This window comes from Ursus arctos, unplaced genomic scaffold (genome assembly GCF_023065955.2).
Source record: "Ursus arctos isolate Adak ecotype North America unplaced genomic scaffold, UrsArc2.0 scaffold_13, whole genome shotgun sequence".
In the NCBI taxonomy this organism is placed as follows: Eukaryota; Metazoa; Chordata; class Mammalia; order Carnivora; family Ursidae; genus Ursus; species Ursus arctos.
This window is the reverse complement of record NW_026622797.1, coordinates 49,028,897-49,042,698: the sequence shown is the minus strand read 5'-3', so window position 1 is coordinate 49,042,698 and position 13,802 is coordinate 49,028,897. Positions and strand designations below refer to the sequence as shown.

General features: G+C 44.7%; 1 protein-coding gene across 2 annotated transcripts in view; it reads right to left on the bottom strand.

Moving 5' to 3' along the window:
• Positions 1-2: 2 nt before the first annotated feature.
• The window catches only part of SLC22A16 (solute carrier family 22 member 16), a 42,644-nt gene continuing 28,844 nt past the window's right edge, over positions 3-13,802 (bottom strand). For both annotated transcript variants that reach the window (XM_026511641.4, XM_044388817.3), the window contains exons 5-8: positions 10,962-11,089; positions 7,415-7,524; positions 6,056-6,155; positions 3-393 (exon numbers count right to left, since the gene is read on the bottom strand). In XM_026511641.4, the coding sequence (XP_026367426.1) occupies positions 184-393; positions 6,056-6,155; positions 7,415-7,524; positions 10,962-11,089 (548 nt within the window). In that variant the 3' untranslated portion in view covers positions 3-183. The remainder of the gene's footprint in view (positions 394-6,055; positions 6,156-7,414; positions 7,525-10,961; positions 11,090-13,802) is intronic.

Here is a 13,802-nt window from a genome sequence, read left to right as displayed (position 1 = left end):
AATGAGAATTCTCATCTTGGTTTTATTTCTTTTACTTTTACAAAACAATTGTTTTAGGATTTTCTTACAAAAAATTTTTAAAAGACATACAAATGACATTCAGGAGATGAGAATAATACTCCTCTAATACAAAGTCATGAAAATAAACAATAGGTCAGGCGCTAGACAGCACACGCAGCACATTTATTCGCCAAAACCAGAAACCCCCGAGTCAATGACTTCTACTTTTTCCAACGCAGTATTATTGGTTGTGGGAAATAATTTGCCTGAACTCTCTTTTTCTGTATCCTGTTTGGTGGCCTCCTCCCAAGTCGTCGCCAGAGGCCTCCCCATGGTTTCCGGAAGCATTAGGGATAGCAGTCCACTTATGAAGGCCAAAATCCCAACAAGCAGCTAGAAGGAATTACAAGAACAACAGTGAGTGACATATCAAGAAAGAAATGTACCCTTCAGAGAATAATAATTTCGGAACCTTTTTCAGAGGACAGTAGCATTAAATTGGATGCAACAGTTGTAATTTTTACTCCCCCGGGCAACTTTGGTCACTTATGTGGTCCGGCAGAATTGTCACTCGCTAATTCATTCACTGACCACCATGGAGAGCTACTCAGTAAATCCCAGTTAGTGCCTAGATTAGTACTCCTGCAGGCACTGTCCTAGGAGCTGCATGGAGATGCCCCATCTTCCCAGACCCCAGAGAAACCCAGCAACTGAACCTTGGGTTGGAACTTCACAGTCAGAGTCTGTCTTAGTCAAACCTGTCCCTGCCCCCCAAATCGGAACATGATCAATATTCAATAGATGACACAGAATGAATGAATGAATGAATGAATGAATGGACGAGTGAATGAATGTTTCAATGAACCAAAACCTACAGAATTTAGGGGGAACCAAATAAAGGCCAATGGAAACTAACTGTTACTTTGGGGGGTAAGGGTCCATGTGATTTCCTAAATAATTCAGTATTTCTTTACTTGTCAAATTTTCACACAAAAAAGGCAACGTTTTAGATTAGCACCAGGTGTTTGCCTTTAAAAATGCAAATCACATTATACCAACTTTACCCCAATTCAAAAAACTGCAAGTCGCATTAAGAATCCAAGTCTGCATATCTATTCTCAGTGGATCCTTATGAAGATCCTGGGTGGATTCTAGAACTAAATCTCTACACAGTCTATAAAAATGGTTCCATCCTTACATAATTTAAACGCCTCCAGCCAAAATTACTGCCTGGGAAGAGTCCATAAAAATAAAATAAGGCCTGGTTTTCCTGACAGATCTACACACTTGGAGCGCACACAGTGCCTCCGTGGCGTGGTGCAAGGCCCCATCAGTAACACGCAGACCCGGGACGACGGGTTATTAGTTTGTTTTCCTGAACGCTGATAACCTAATTCTTAGAAATACTTGAGCAAGCCTGGAAGCAGTCGCAGAACTTAAAATGACATTCCAAAGGATGCTTAAAGGAGACTTCCGGTGCCTGCAGACACAGCAGGTGTACCCACTGAGTAAGTCTAAACAAGAGCTAGAATCACTGGAAGACCCAAATGAGGTCTGGATTTTTCTCTTTGCCTTGGCTGTGAGAAGGATAGTCAGGACATAAACCCATCACCCTCCACCTCCCTCCTCTCTCTCAGCATAAGACCTAGTCTCCTGCCACCCCGCCAGCTCCCTCTACCCCTTGAGCATCCTCACAAGCCCCCTACCCCCCCCTTCCCCACCTCTCACTCTCCCCCTCCACCCTCTCCAGACCCCACTGCTTCTGGCCTCCAAGAGTGGGGTGAGGGGGGCCCTGGGGGGCTGGGGGGTTTCCTCTATCAACAGACTTCCCTCCTCACATGTTTTTGACCTTTTCCTTTCTACCAGTCATTTTCCTTCAGTAAAAATATCAGTTTTCAAGCCTCCTAGAATCTCTGTGTCCTCTCCGCCTGGGAACTTGTTCCTGCTACCCATGTGAACTTGGTTACTTAAACATCCTGCTCCTCCGTTTCCTCATCTGTCAAACGGAAATAAGAGTAGTACCTGCTTCAAAGGATGGTCGAACGCATTAAATTAAATGACCCATCTAAGGTACTTAAAACAGCCCCTGTCCACGGTAAGCAGTCAATAAACGTGATCACATCACTCAAAGAAACCAGAGACGCTCCCAGCCTCGGCCCACGCCCCCCAAGCTGCTAGCCCGTCCGCAGGCCCTCTCCCACCATCCACAGAAGCTGCTCCTCCCAGGCCACAGACTCCTAGCTGCCAAACCCAACAGACCTTTCCTGTCCTGCTCCTTCTTAGCTGCTGTCCTCTCCTGCCTTCCTCGCCTCCTCTCATCCTTTGGGGTCCTGGCCCCCTCCCCACATCCCTGGCTGCTGCACCTGGCGCTCCTTCCATCGCACCTTAAATGCCATTGTTCCTCTGCCCTTCCGTCTGCTCTCCTCCCTCACCTCTTCATAAACTGGCTCCCACACCCATTCCTCCTGTGCTCTGAGCTCTAGACCTGAAAGCCATCTGCCTCCCAGACGCCTCTGCTGGCCGACCTGCAGGTGCCTCCCACGCATCACACACAATTCCAGTGCACTGTCCTTCCCCGTTTCAACCTGTCCCTCCTCCTGGGTTCCCTCCAGCTGCCAAGAATGGCTCTGGCATTCCTCCCACTCCCGACCTCCAGCACACCCAACTGGTCACCAGGTCCCGTGGATGTGACTTTTCTATCCTGTTGTCTCTCAGTCACCCTTAGCACGAATGCACTTCCCTTCTGACCTCCTTTGACATCCCTGCCTGTTTTTCTAGATTATCTCCTGACTTCTATAACCCACCCTGGTGTTAGCAATAAGCTTGACCCCAAACCCAAACTGGCCATGTTCCTTTTTCCCTGTAAGCCTTCCTGTGCCCCCTGCCTAGAATTCCCTTCTCTCTTTCTCCTCTGGCTGACTCTTACTGGCCCTTCTAGCCATAGATTGAAGGCCCCCTCCTCCAGGAAGCCTCCCCTCTGGCCCTAGCTTGGGTTACTAGACTTCTCTTATAACCCATAACCCTGGCATTCCCCATCTACAGCCCTCATCTCTGGGGCTCGGGCTGGTTTGCTCTCCCGCCTTCTCCACCACACTGGATGGACGCTTCTCAGGACACTTGTTTCATTTCTGCTCCACGGCCCCTAACGAGGAGGTTAGTTCAAGAACAACACTCAATAAATCTTTGCCAGACTAACTGAAGAATATAAAACTGATATGAGTTAGTGTCCACTTGTTTTTTAGATTACTAGAAAACATGGTTGATAATAAAAGCATCAGAATGAGTGATTTTCACGTGCATCTTTTTAAAAGAAAAAATACCAACTTATCTTCTAGATCCGCATTTCCATTCCTCCAAATGAAATATTGGCTCCCTAGGCAGTTTGGCACCCATAAATAAACTTAATGAGAAATTCTGTAATTTATTTTTTTACTCATTAAAAACAACAAGCATCATCTGTTGCATCCCAAGGAAGCATATTCCCAGAATCTCTCTGCAAACGTACACAAGACCCTGCTGACAGAGGTGGTCTTGGGGACGGGGACAGGGGCACTCAGGGTCAGGGCGGAGGACTTGTTTCTCTGCATTCCCTTTTGTACTGTTTCTTTAACCTGTGTGAAAGGCATGGTATTTGGGTTGGAATCCAAGCTCTGTCACCTCTGTGACCTTGGATTACCGATTACTTTCTGCACATCAGTTTCCTGGTCTGTAAAATGGGGATAGCAACAAATAGTATCTGCATTCTATGAAGACCGGTTTTTGTAGTTTAGCATAACAAGTGCTATTTAAGTACCTGCTAAATAAAATTTAAAGTCCCTTTTGACTTCATAGTCCCTAACTGACTATTATGGATGTCTTTTTTTTTTTTTTATCCTTATTTGGTTTTAGTATTCTTATAGCAGTTTGCTTTTATAGATTTATTTATCTTCTGTGTGTTTCAGCTTATTGGTTTCAAAAATGCCTTCTCCACTTCTATCGCCTATCTATATAATGAGGAGCACAAAGTGCTAGCACAAAGGAGATGCTTCTAGAAAAGTCCATGCCCTAAATAGGATGGTGAACTCTCCAAAAACACATCTCCATGCAGGCCAGACAGCACGTATCATTTCTCAACCTCAGAGTCAGCTCAGGAAAGATGCTTGCCTCCCAACACTGCAACTAAGCAAACTTGACCAAGTGCCAGTTACTGGGACATGAGAGAGATGCAGGCTAGGCCAATGATTCCCAAAGAGTGGGTACACAGCACACCACCCGTGTGTGCAAGGTGATTTTAGGGAGCGCCGCATGCTCTGTTCTATGGTGAGATCTCATTGCTTTATTTTAGAAAAACATATGACTAGCAAACACACCCATGATTTCGCTGATGATACTGCTGAAGACGAAGCTGATTTTAAAAGCCAGTCTATTTGATTTAAAATACCAATTAAGTGATAACATGAGTGGCACATAGACAGAGGGAAATGCTTTGCTGGATACAGTCATGGGGATCCAAAGTTTCCTGTCCTGCTAGAGTCCAACAGTTTAACCAGGGGGGCAAAGACACATGTGCAGACCATAAAGCCAGACTGTGGCTCCACATGGGCTGGGAAAGCAGCACAGGTGAAATTCTACACAGACTGGGGGGAAGGGAGATGTGGGATGGTGGGATCCAGTGTCTTTCTCAGAGAAGTAGGGTTTGCTCTGCGTCTTCAAGGATACATGTGCAAGTTTAGCAAGGAGAGATGGGAGAAGGCTTCTCTGCAGAAGGGATGAGACACAGGAGGAGGGGGCATGCAGCGGAGAAGGAAATGCGTGAGGAAATGAAATAAAGCAGGGGAGATCTGCAGGGGGTCCATCTGGAAAGGACTTCAATATCCAGCAGAGCTCAGATTTTCTTCTGCCCTGAAGGTGACGTGGTAGTCAGGTCGGAGCTGTGATGTGGCAAACTCTTCTGATGGGGTGGGTGGAAGCACAGGGAGAGGATCTGGGAGGCAGAAGGTGGGGGCCATTGAACTGATGAAAGGTAAGCTGAGGCGGTTTTGAGAAGGAAGGTGAGGGTTTGATGTCATGGATGGGGAGGAGAAGGGGACAGAAGAACAGGGCAAATAAAACACGGATGCTCAAGTGTCATGCTGGAGGCCACTGACCTCTACCCCAAAGTGGGGGGGCAGAGGAGAAAGGCGTTAAGGCACAGACCAGTCCTGTCTGGCAACAGCTGACTCTGTTGTGAGACACCCCGGGAGAATATCCATGAGACCAGGGGAAGCATGGGTTTGCAGCATGGAAGGGAAGTCAGAACGGAGAAGAGGTTATCCATGCAGGGACTGGGGAGGATACCTGGAATGGGCTCTTGGAGAATCAATCTATTTAAGGGGAAACCAGAAAAAGAATGAGGAGCACTGAAGACGAGGGACAGCCTAGAGAGAGCTGTGGCAAAGAAGTTCAGAAGGGGGCACCTGGAGGAAGGGGGAGAGGGCCAGAGACCCAGGGCTCTCCCCTAAGTCTCATAGTGCCGCAGGCCACCCCCAAGCCCCCACCCCCAACCCTCCCCTGCTCCCTAAGCCCCCACCCCCACCGTCCCCCATCTTACTCCTGACCAGAAGCCTCCTCCATGAAAAACCCATCAAGTTTCAGGTAAGTTGAAACCCAGACCCCTAAACCTCTCCATCAGGCACCATAGAACCCTCCAAGCAGCAGGCAGCCTCCAGAATTCACCTTGACCTGCAGGCACACGGTGGGAACCCAGAGGCGAGGGCGGCGTGGGCCCGGTGACAGGGGTCGAGGCCCTGGGACGATGGAGACCAGAGCTCTCCCTATGCAGCTTCAGGAGATGGGTGGGGAGAGGTCCTTCCATAGCAGGCATGATTGCAGTTAAGGGCTCACCGGAGGCGAAACGCAATCACCGAACACAAAACAGCAACCACAGCTCTACTTACCGACTGGTGAGCTGTTAATAAGGTTTCTAAAAACTTCCGTAATTGAATTATAAACTGCCTTCCAAGAACTAAAAATACAGAAGGCAGTGAGCTGCTCTGCCTCTCTGTTGCCTCAGTGAGGTTCTCGAAATGATTCCCACCTGTGGCAGGAAGGTCCAAGCGCTGGAGAGAGAAACCCAGAATGGGGCCACGATGCTTCCCACACGGCTCACCATGCTGCCGCTTCCCACGGCCACCGACCTGCGAACACGAGGAGCATTAAGACAGCAGCGAGAACTGGGACGAGCAGAGAGCACAGGCGCCCAGAGGGACGGACCGCCTGCAGCCCCCGTCCCCACTCCCAGCAGAGAATAAATATAACAGAACTTAAGCTCGGCCTAATATACTGGAAAATCATTTTACACTAAAGTTTCAAGAATCCCTTGTGATTTATTTATTTATTTAAAGATTTTATTTATTTATTCGACAGAGATAGAGACAGCCAGCGAGAGAGGGAACACAAGCAGGGGGAGTGGGAGAGGAAGAAGCAGGCTCATAGCGGAGGAGCCTGATGTGGGGCTCGATCCCAGAACACCGGGATTACGCCCTGAGCCAAAGGCAGACGCTTAGCTTAACCGCTGTGCCACCCAGGCGCCCCTCCCTTGTGATTTATATCCACATTCTGTGAAACAGTGGTACATACAAGCATACAGATAATTCGAGACACTCAAGACCACGCCCCCCCAAAAAAAAGGTAAACCATTCTTCCTTTGCTATGCAGATGAGGCCCTTCGGTATATTCATTCAGTCTAACACTGAGAATCACACTGGTCTTCTAGAACAGGAATCTGTTTGGGGTAGGGAATGGACGGGCATGGGGGAGAAGGGAAGATATACATCTATGGAACATTCTATTTCAATTTGTTAAAGTCAAGCAGTATATTAATGTGCTTTTCTTTAAAAGCTATTTAAGGTAGCCTTATAGAATGTCTAGTAAGAAGGAAAGAATGTGATTTAACGTGAATAAGTATCTCTTATAAAGCCAAGGAGAGAGAGGCCCCACACTGGAGAAACCAGATCTGCCAAACACCTCGATCTTGGACCTCTAGCCTCCAGACATGTGAGAAAATAGATTCCTGCTGTTTCAGCCACCCAACCCTGGTGTTTTGTCATGGAAACCCTAAAAATTAAGACAACGGACATCAGAACATCAAGAGACACATCCTGAGAAAATTAGCCTTGAGTCATACGGAGAGTCGTGTAAGTCAACTGTATTTGAGATTTAAAATGATTTTAGAATAATAGAGTGTGATGTCACAACACTTTCTTTAATATCTTTGCTAATGAGGTGTAGACAAAGCCTCAGATTCAGAATCAGCATCATCATGTGACTTTCCCGTATCTTAGAGCTCCAGTGACTGCGACAGAAAGAAAGCATTGCTACTCAAAGGTCAAATATAATGAAACGACATGTAAGCAAAAGATACCAAGAAAACAAAAGAGGAAGAAGTAACTCTTACCTTACCATGGTCGGGTACAGCTCTGCCGTGTAAAGGTAAATGAGGCCAAACGATGCCCCTATAGCAAATTTTCCAGCCATAGTCACCACCACCGTCCAAATAAAGTGATCCTGAAAACACACGTATTAGTAAAATAGACCATTATGAGTAATATTCTTAAAAGAAAATAGAAAATGTTAAAAATTATGATTTAAAACTTTCTAGTTATCCAATATTGTTCAACACAATGAAAAGTTTCATTTCTCTGTTTGAATTTATTTTGTAATCCTACTCATGGTCTGTAAAAGCTTTTCATCTTTCTGAAATTTAGAGAAAAGTATAATAGTGCCTCCCCCTAGTCTTGGAGATGTCAAATTACCAAATTAGAAAAGCCATTTGTGAAGACTGTTATGGAATGAGACACGCCCAGATGGTACCGGTTCCAATAATAACTGACCCACTCCTTCTGGAATTGATCCAAGCAGGATGAATCAAAGAACCTTAAGAGCAAAATGTGCCCTTTGTGACAGTAATCCTCTAGCTTATAAATTCTCTTCAGAAAATAATTTGAAAGTGATAACTGAGCTATTGAAACAGTTTCTTTTTTTTTTCTTTTGGTCGATGAGTTTCTCAACAGTGACACCTCTCAGCGCCTCCAATGCAGTTTCTGCTGCCCCTGCTGCGCTCCCCGTCCAGCCGTGGCTCACAAAGACCTCCCACGTTCCATCTTTTCTCTCCTCTCCTGTCTGCCAGCTGGATGTGGAGACCCAGGGGACCCTGGAGTTCGTGAGTTGAGCGTGGCGGTGCCTCTGTCGACCTGAATCCCTGAATGACTCCATGGAGCCAAACACCCCCCCACCACTCCCACCACCACCAACCAGGTACGCCCACATCAAGCTGTCTATGAGCAAGAAATAAATGTCTATTATGTGAAGTCACTGGGACTTGACGATGCCTCTAATACAGCAACTAATGTCACCCTGTCATCCTGATTACTGAGTGTTTGTGGGATGAATCTGTTGACAGTATCTGTTGTAGACAGTGTTTGTTGAATGAATTAATGTGACTTGAAACACACTGAAGTATGCTGACACTGCCATTTGGGGAGAAACTTTATTAGAAGGAAGAAATTTGTGGTCAAGTGTTAGTGCCCTGTTTCTAGAAATCCCCATCAGCTACTCTGCTTTCCCCATTATCACAGGGGCTTAACCATTATAGAATCAAAGGCTCTGGGGTTCTCCTAAACCTTCACCAGCTAGCTCAAAGGCAGCTGTCATCAACTCAACTAGTATACCTGTAAACCACTTTAAAAAAACAAACAAAAAAAGGTATGGATGAAGTTCCCTCAAACTGGCAGCAACCTCCTGGTCTTCAGTAGTTTTACTGCCTCCACATTAGTTGGGTATCAATCAGCTGGAAATTTCAGTTACATAAAACATTTGATTCGCCAACCTTGAGAATTAAGTGAAGTATTACAATAAAAAGAAGTCACTGGTTAACTTAAAGTAAATTTCAAACAATATGCAAAACTTAAAATGCCTTGCTCTAAATGGTAAGATACTATTGCGGAATAATTATATAATCCTAAAGAAAATTATAGAAAGTATTTTAAAGTATTGTTAGAGTGACCATATTTTCCAAATCAGGAATGAAAACACAGGTTCTGATAACATTTGTGGGAGGGAAGACGAGGAGCGCTTCTGGATGCAAGAGTTATTCTAGGGGATGGTGTTTGCCCAAATATCGAAATGGGAAAGTGGTTTCAGTAGCTCATGGCAGTGTTTCTCAGTAGGAAACTGCATTTTTTTTTTATTAATAATGATTTTTTATTATATTATGTTAGTCACCATACAGTACATCCCCAGTTTTCGATGTAAGGCTCGATGATTCATTAGTTGTGTATAACACCCAGTGCACCATGCAATATGTGCCCTCCTTACTACCCATCACCGGTCTATCCCATTCCCCCACCCCCCTCCCCTCTGTAGCCCTCAGTTTGTTTCTCGTAGTCCATAGTCTCTCATGTTTCATTCCCCCTTCTGATTACCCCCCCCTTTCTTTATCCCTTTTTTCCCCTACTGATCATTCTAGTTCTTATGTTCCATAGATGAGAGAAATCATATGATAGTTGTCTTTCTCTGCTTGACTTATTTCACTAAGCATTATCTCCTCCAGTGCCGTCCATGTTGTAGCAAATGTTGAGAACTCATTCTTTCTGATTGCTGAGTAATATTCCATTGTATATATGGACCACAACTTCTTAATCCAGTCATCTGTTGCAGGGCATCTCGGCTCCTTCCACGATTTAGCTATTGTGGACATTGCTGCTATGAACATTGGGGTGCATATGGCCCTTCTCTTCACTACGTCTGTATCTTTGGGGTAAACACCCAGTAGTGCAATGGCTGGATCATAGGGTAGCTCAATTTTTAACTTTTTAAGGGACCTCCACACTGTTTTCCAGAGTGGCTGTACCAACTTGCATTCCCACCAACAATGTAGGAGGGATCCCCTTTCTCCACATCCTCTCCAACAATTGTTGTTTCTTGCCTTGTCTATTTTTGCCATTCTAACTGGCGTAAGGTGGTATCTCAGTATGGTTTTGATTTGAATTTCCTTGATGGCTAATGATTTTGAACATTTTTTCATGTGTCTGTTAGCCATTTGTATGTCTTCATTGGAAAAGTGTCTGTTCATATCTTCTGCCCATTTTTTGATTTGTTTATTTGTTTCTCGTGTATTGAGTTTGAGAAGTTCTTTGTAGATCTTGGATACCAGTCCTTTATCTGTAGTGTCATTTGCAAATATATTCTCCCATTCCGTGGGCTGCCTCTTAGTTTTTCTGACTGAGGAAACTGCATTTTTAAGAACAAGCTTCTTGAGGGATTTAGGTGTACTCGAAATTGGAAACTATTAATCTACTGCAATGAAAAACAACTATTTAAATTGAAACAGTCCTGAATATAAAACTCATTACATCCTCCAGATGTCTCTATGGCTTCCTCCCTCCTTCAGGTTTCTAATCAACGGTCACCTTCTCTGAGAGGCACACCATCCTCGATCACCCTGGATAAAATAAACACATATGTCTCACACACACACACACACTTTCTCTCTCTCTCTCTCTCTCTCCCCTCATCCGTCATCCTGTTTTGGTTTTCTTCATACTGACAGAAACTTGATTCACTGTGTGTCTTCAGCACCTAGAACAATACCTGACACATAATATATGCAGAATACATATTTGTTGAATGAATGAATGTTTAAGATAATAATAATCACTGGAAGATGTGATCAACCTTCCTCATTCAGGACCATTGTGTTTACAAAATACAACACTGGTCATCTCTGGGAAGTGGGATTATGGACTTTTTTTTTTTTTACATTTTTTCCTTATTTTTTTTGTTACAATGAACATGTATTACTTACATCACAGAGAAAGAACAGTTTTTTTTAAAAAATTTTAAATTATTATGTATATACTCCGTCCATATGTCTGAATTCATCTTCATACTTACTGTCATAGTATAACTAACCATGCTTTCAATAAAACATAAAAATAACTCACCTTGGGGATCACCATAACCACACCACAGAGCAGTGCTCCTGAGATAAGGGAGAAGGCCAGAATGTTCCTTCTCCCTATACGGTCCATCCCCCAGCATATGAAGATGTAGGCAGGAATTTCCACTGCACCTGTCATTGAGTGAAAGGGCTCTCTATAAGCCATGGCAACCAACCACACAAGGGGACCGCGCCTTCTAACCCACCACCCAAAAGGAGTGATCAGCCCTCTTCCCGCTTCCAGGGGCCCCTAAGAACCACCCAACGCCTGCCCTGCAAGCCCTACACCTTTTAAGCTCCCTGGAGTGAAGAGGATGTGTCCTGTGAAGTGCACTAATGCTCCCACAATCCACCTGGCACTTATCACCTGTCCTGGGGATCTTGCCCCCTACTAGGCTGGAAGCTCCCCAGTACACAGCATGGGGCCCAGAGGACAGCCTGTTGGATGAATGCATAAGTAAATTCATAGATGACACTGATAATTTCTGATCTTTGGTTTCTCACGCTTGGCAGAATGAAGGAAAATTCTAGATCAGTAACTTCAAAGTTAGGAACTGAAGTAGAAAATTCGGTGTCAACTAGGTACACAAACTAATAATAATGCGTGATGGATTTTTAAATCTAAAAATAAACATCTAAAAATCTAACATGAATCCCCGACGAAACAGAAACAGCCTCGGGCCTCTTTTTACTGCCCCACCACCAAAGTAAAGAGCTGGATCTCTAAGTCCATAACTGATTTAAAAGCTCTTCTCTTTGAATCTGAGATCCAGGGCCAAAAAGCACTTTGTCTACCAGCCAGAACAAAACAGGAAGCAAGCAAGATCTTTCGGCCAAACTGAGCAAACCCAACGATCTCCTCTAGGAAACTGCCATTGTTTACCAGCCCAGATCTTCCAAGTAATTCAGTGTCGACTTCTCCCCTCCCTCTGCAGTTTGCCTAATCTCAGGATGCGCCTCCCCAGCCGATCAGGAGTGACCTGCCCTTGTCTGCGCAACTGCAGAACGTTGCAAGCACCTGGAGAGGCAGGTCCGCCTCGCTGTCTCCCACAGCTTCTGAACACATCATAGGGGTAGATACGTATACTCCGGGTGAACATTCTCAGTAATACATCAGAAATGTACACAGCTCTGCTGCTCAAAAAAACACTGGCCAGGCAAAGGCAAAAAATAACATTCCGAGCCGCCTTTGAGAGCTGGTCTCGCTCCCTTTCATCGACATGGAAAATAGTCAGCTCTGAAGAAAATGCTCTCTTCCATGGACCCTGCAGAGGTAAGGTCCATGCTTTCAGGCCAGGTCAGGGTGTACGTCTCTTACTCTACCTTTTTTTTACTTTTAAGAGTTTATCAAGCACTTTTCAAGGTCAAATAAGATAATGACCCTCAAAAGAGCTGCATGGAAGTAAGCCTGCCGTAGTGTCCCCACTTTAAAGTGGAGAGTAAATGCTTTGAGCCAAATGAGTAAGGGACAGCTCAGGGACCAGAAGCAAGATCTTCGGGAGCCAAGACTCCTTTCCTGCAGCCTCCCTCCCCCACTGCCTCCCTCTGTGCCTCAGGACTGGGTGTTGGGCCACCAACCAACTTCCTGGGGTCTAGCAAAGCAGGGCATCAACTGTGAAATGGCTGAAGAGACACTGAAAGTATCCGACACTGGTTTTTCTTGGGTTGTTGCTTCAGGATATTGATACCACGTCTAATTTTTGGTGTGACTGTGTCTGGGATACAAATGGTGCAAGCAACGAGGTCCAAGCCTCCTGGGATTTGGACAATCTGCCATTACTTTCTTCACTCTTTAATACAGACCCAGTTCCGCTCCTATTCCCACATAACCCCAAAGGGTATGTCTTGAAGCTGCTGAAGTATTTATCACCTGCAAGTGGCACAAAACCTGGGCTGAAATCCCCACCAGGCCCAACCCATCTCGGGAGATGAAAACTCATTCCAAAATGTCACAGCCTAGAAACACTGACTGGAAGTGCCTGCCAGCAAGAGGACTTCTGGGAAGGGTAATAACATGAAACCTCCAAGACAGTAGAGAAGAGAAAACCAAGTATATTTATCTTAGAAACATTTTTATATTTATGAGATGTCCCAGTTTCTTGAGAATTTATATCTCCATTAAAACAAAGCAACTGTATCATAACGATCTAAGAATTCTAGCTTCCCTAAGCTTCCCCACGTCACACCCCACCCCACTTGGTCCTCCTGCCACTTGCTGCTCTGTTCTAGGAATACTGCATCATCTCTCAAACTGACTTATAGAATGGGTTTGAAGCCAAGATGGACTCTGCAAACTTGTTGGTTTGCCCAAAAAGAAAATAGTGGGTTTTATGGGGGGGGGGGGGTTTCTGCTTAAAATGACTTCTCTGGTAATTCCTGCTGAGCTATAATAAACAAAAACACATGTGTCATCAGAGCACTTTAATGAGAAGGGATGCTATCTATATGTAAAAATGTAAAAGCAAGATTTTTCTGAGAATAATAGGAAATGCAGGCAGCCTTTGTGAAAATGACCAGAAGTTAAGACTAGATGGACAAATACCGATTTCTAATACTTCTCTCATGTTTGGTGTGAATTTGGTTGACCCTCAGAGTCACACCTCAAGACGTCACACCAATATCTGGAGCCATTTTAACCTGCTACTGAAATGAAGGAAGCATGACAACGAAATTATAGTTGCACGTATTTAAGTGATCTTACTGACTGTAATTTTTACATTAAGGACTTTTGAAGGTAGAAAGATACCAGAAGATCTCCAAGACATATTAAATTTTAAAAGGAAAGCCACATACAAAAAACAATAGGTAGTGAATGATCTCTTTATCTGGACAAATGTATGAAAAT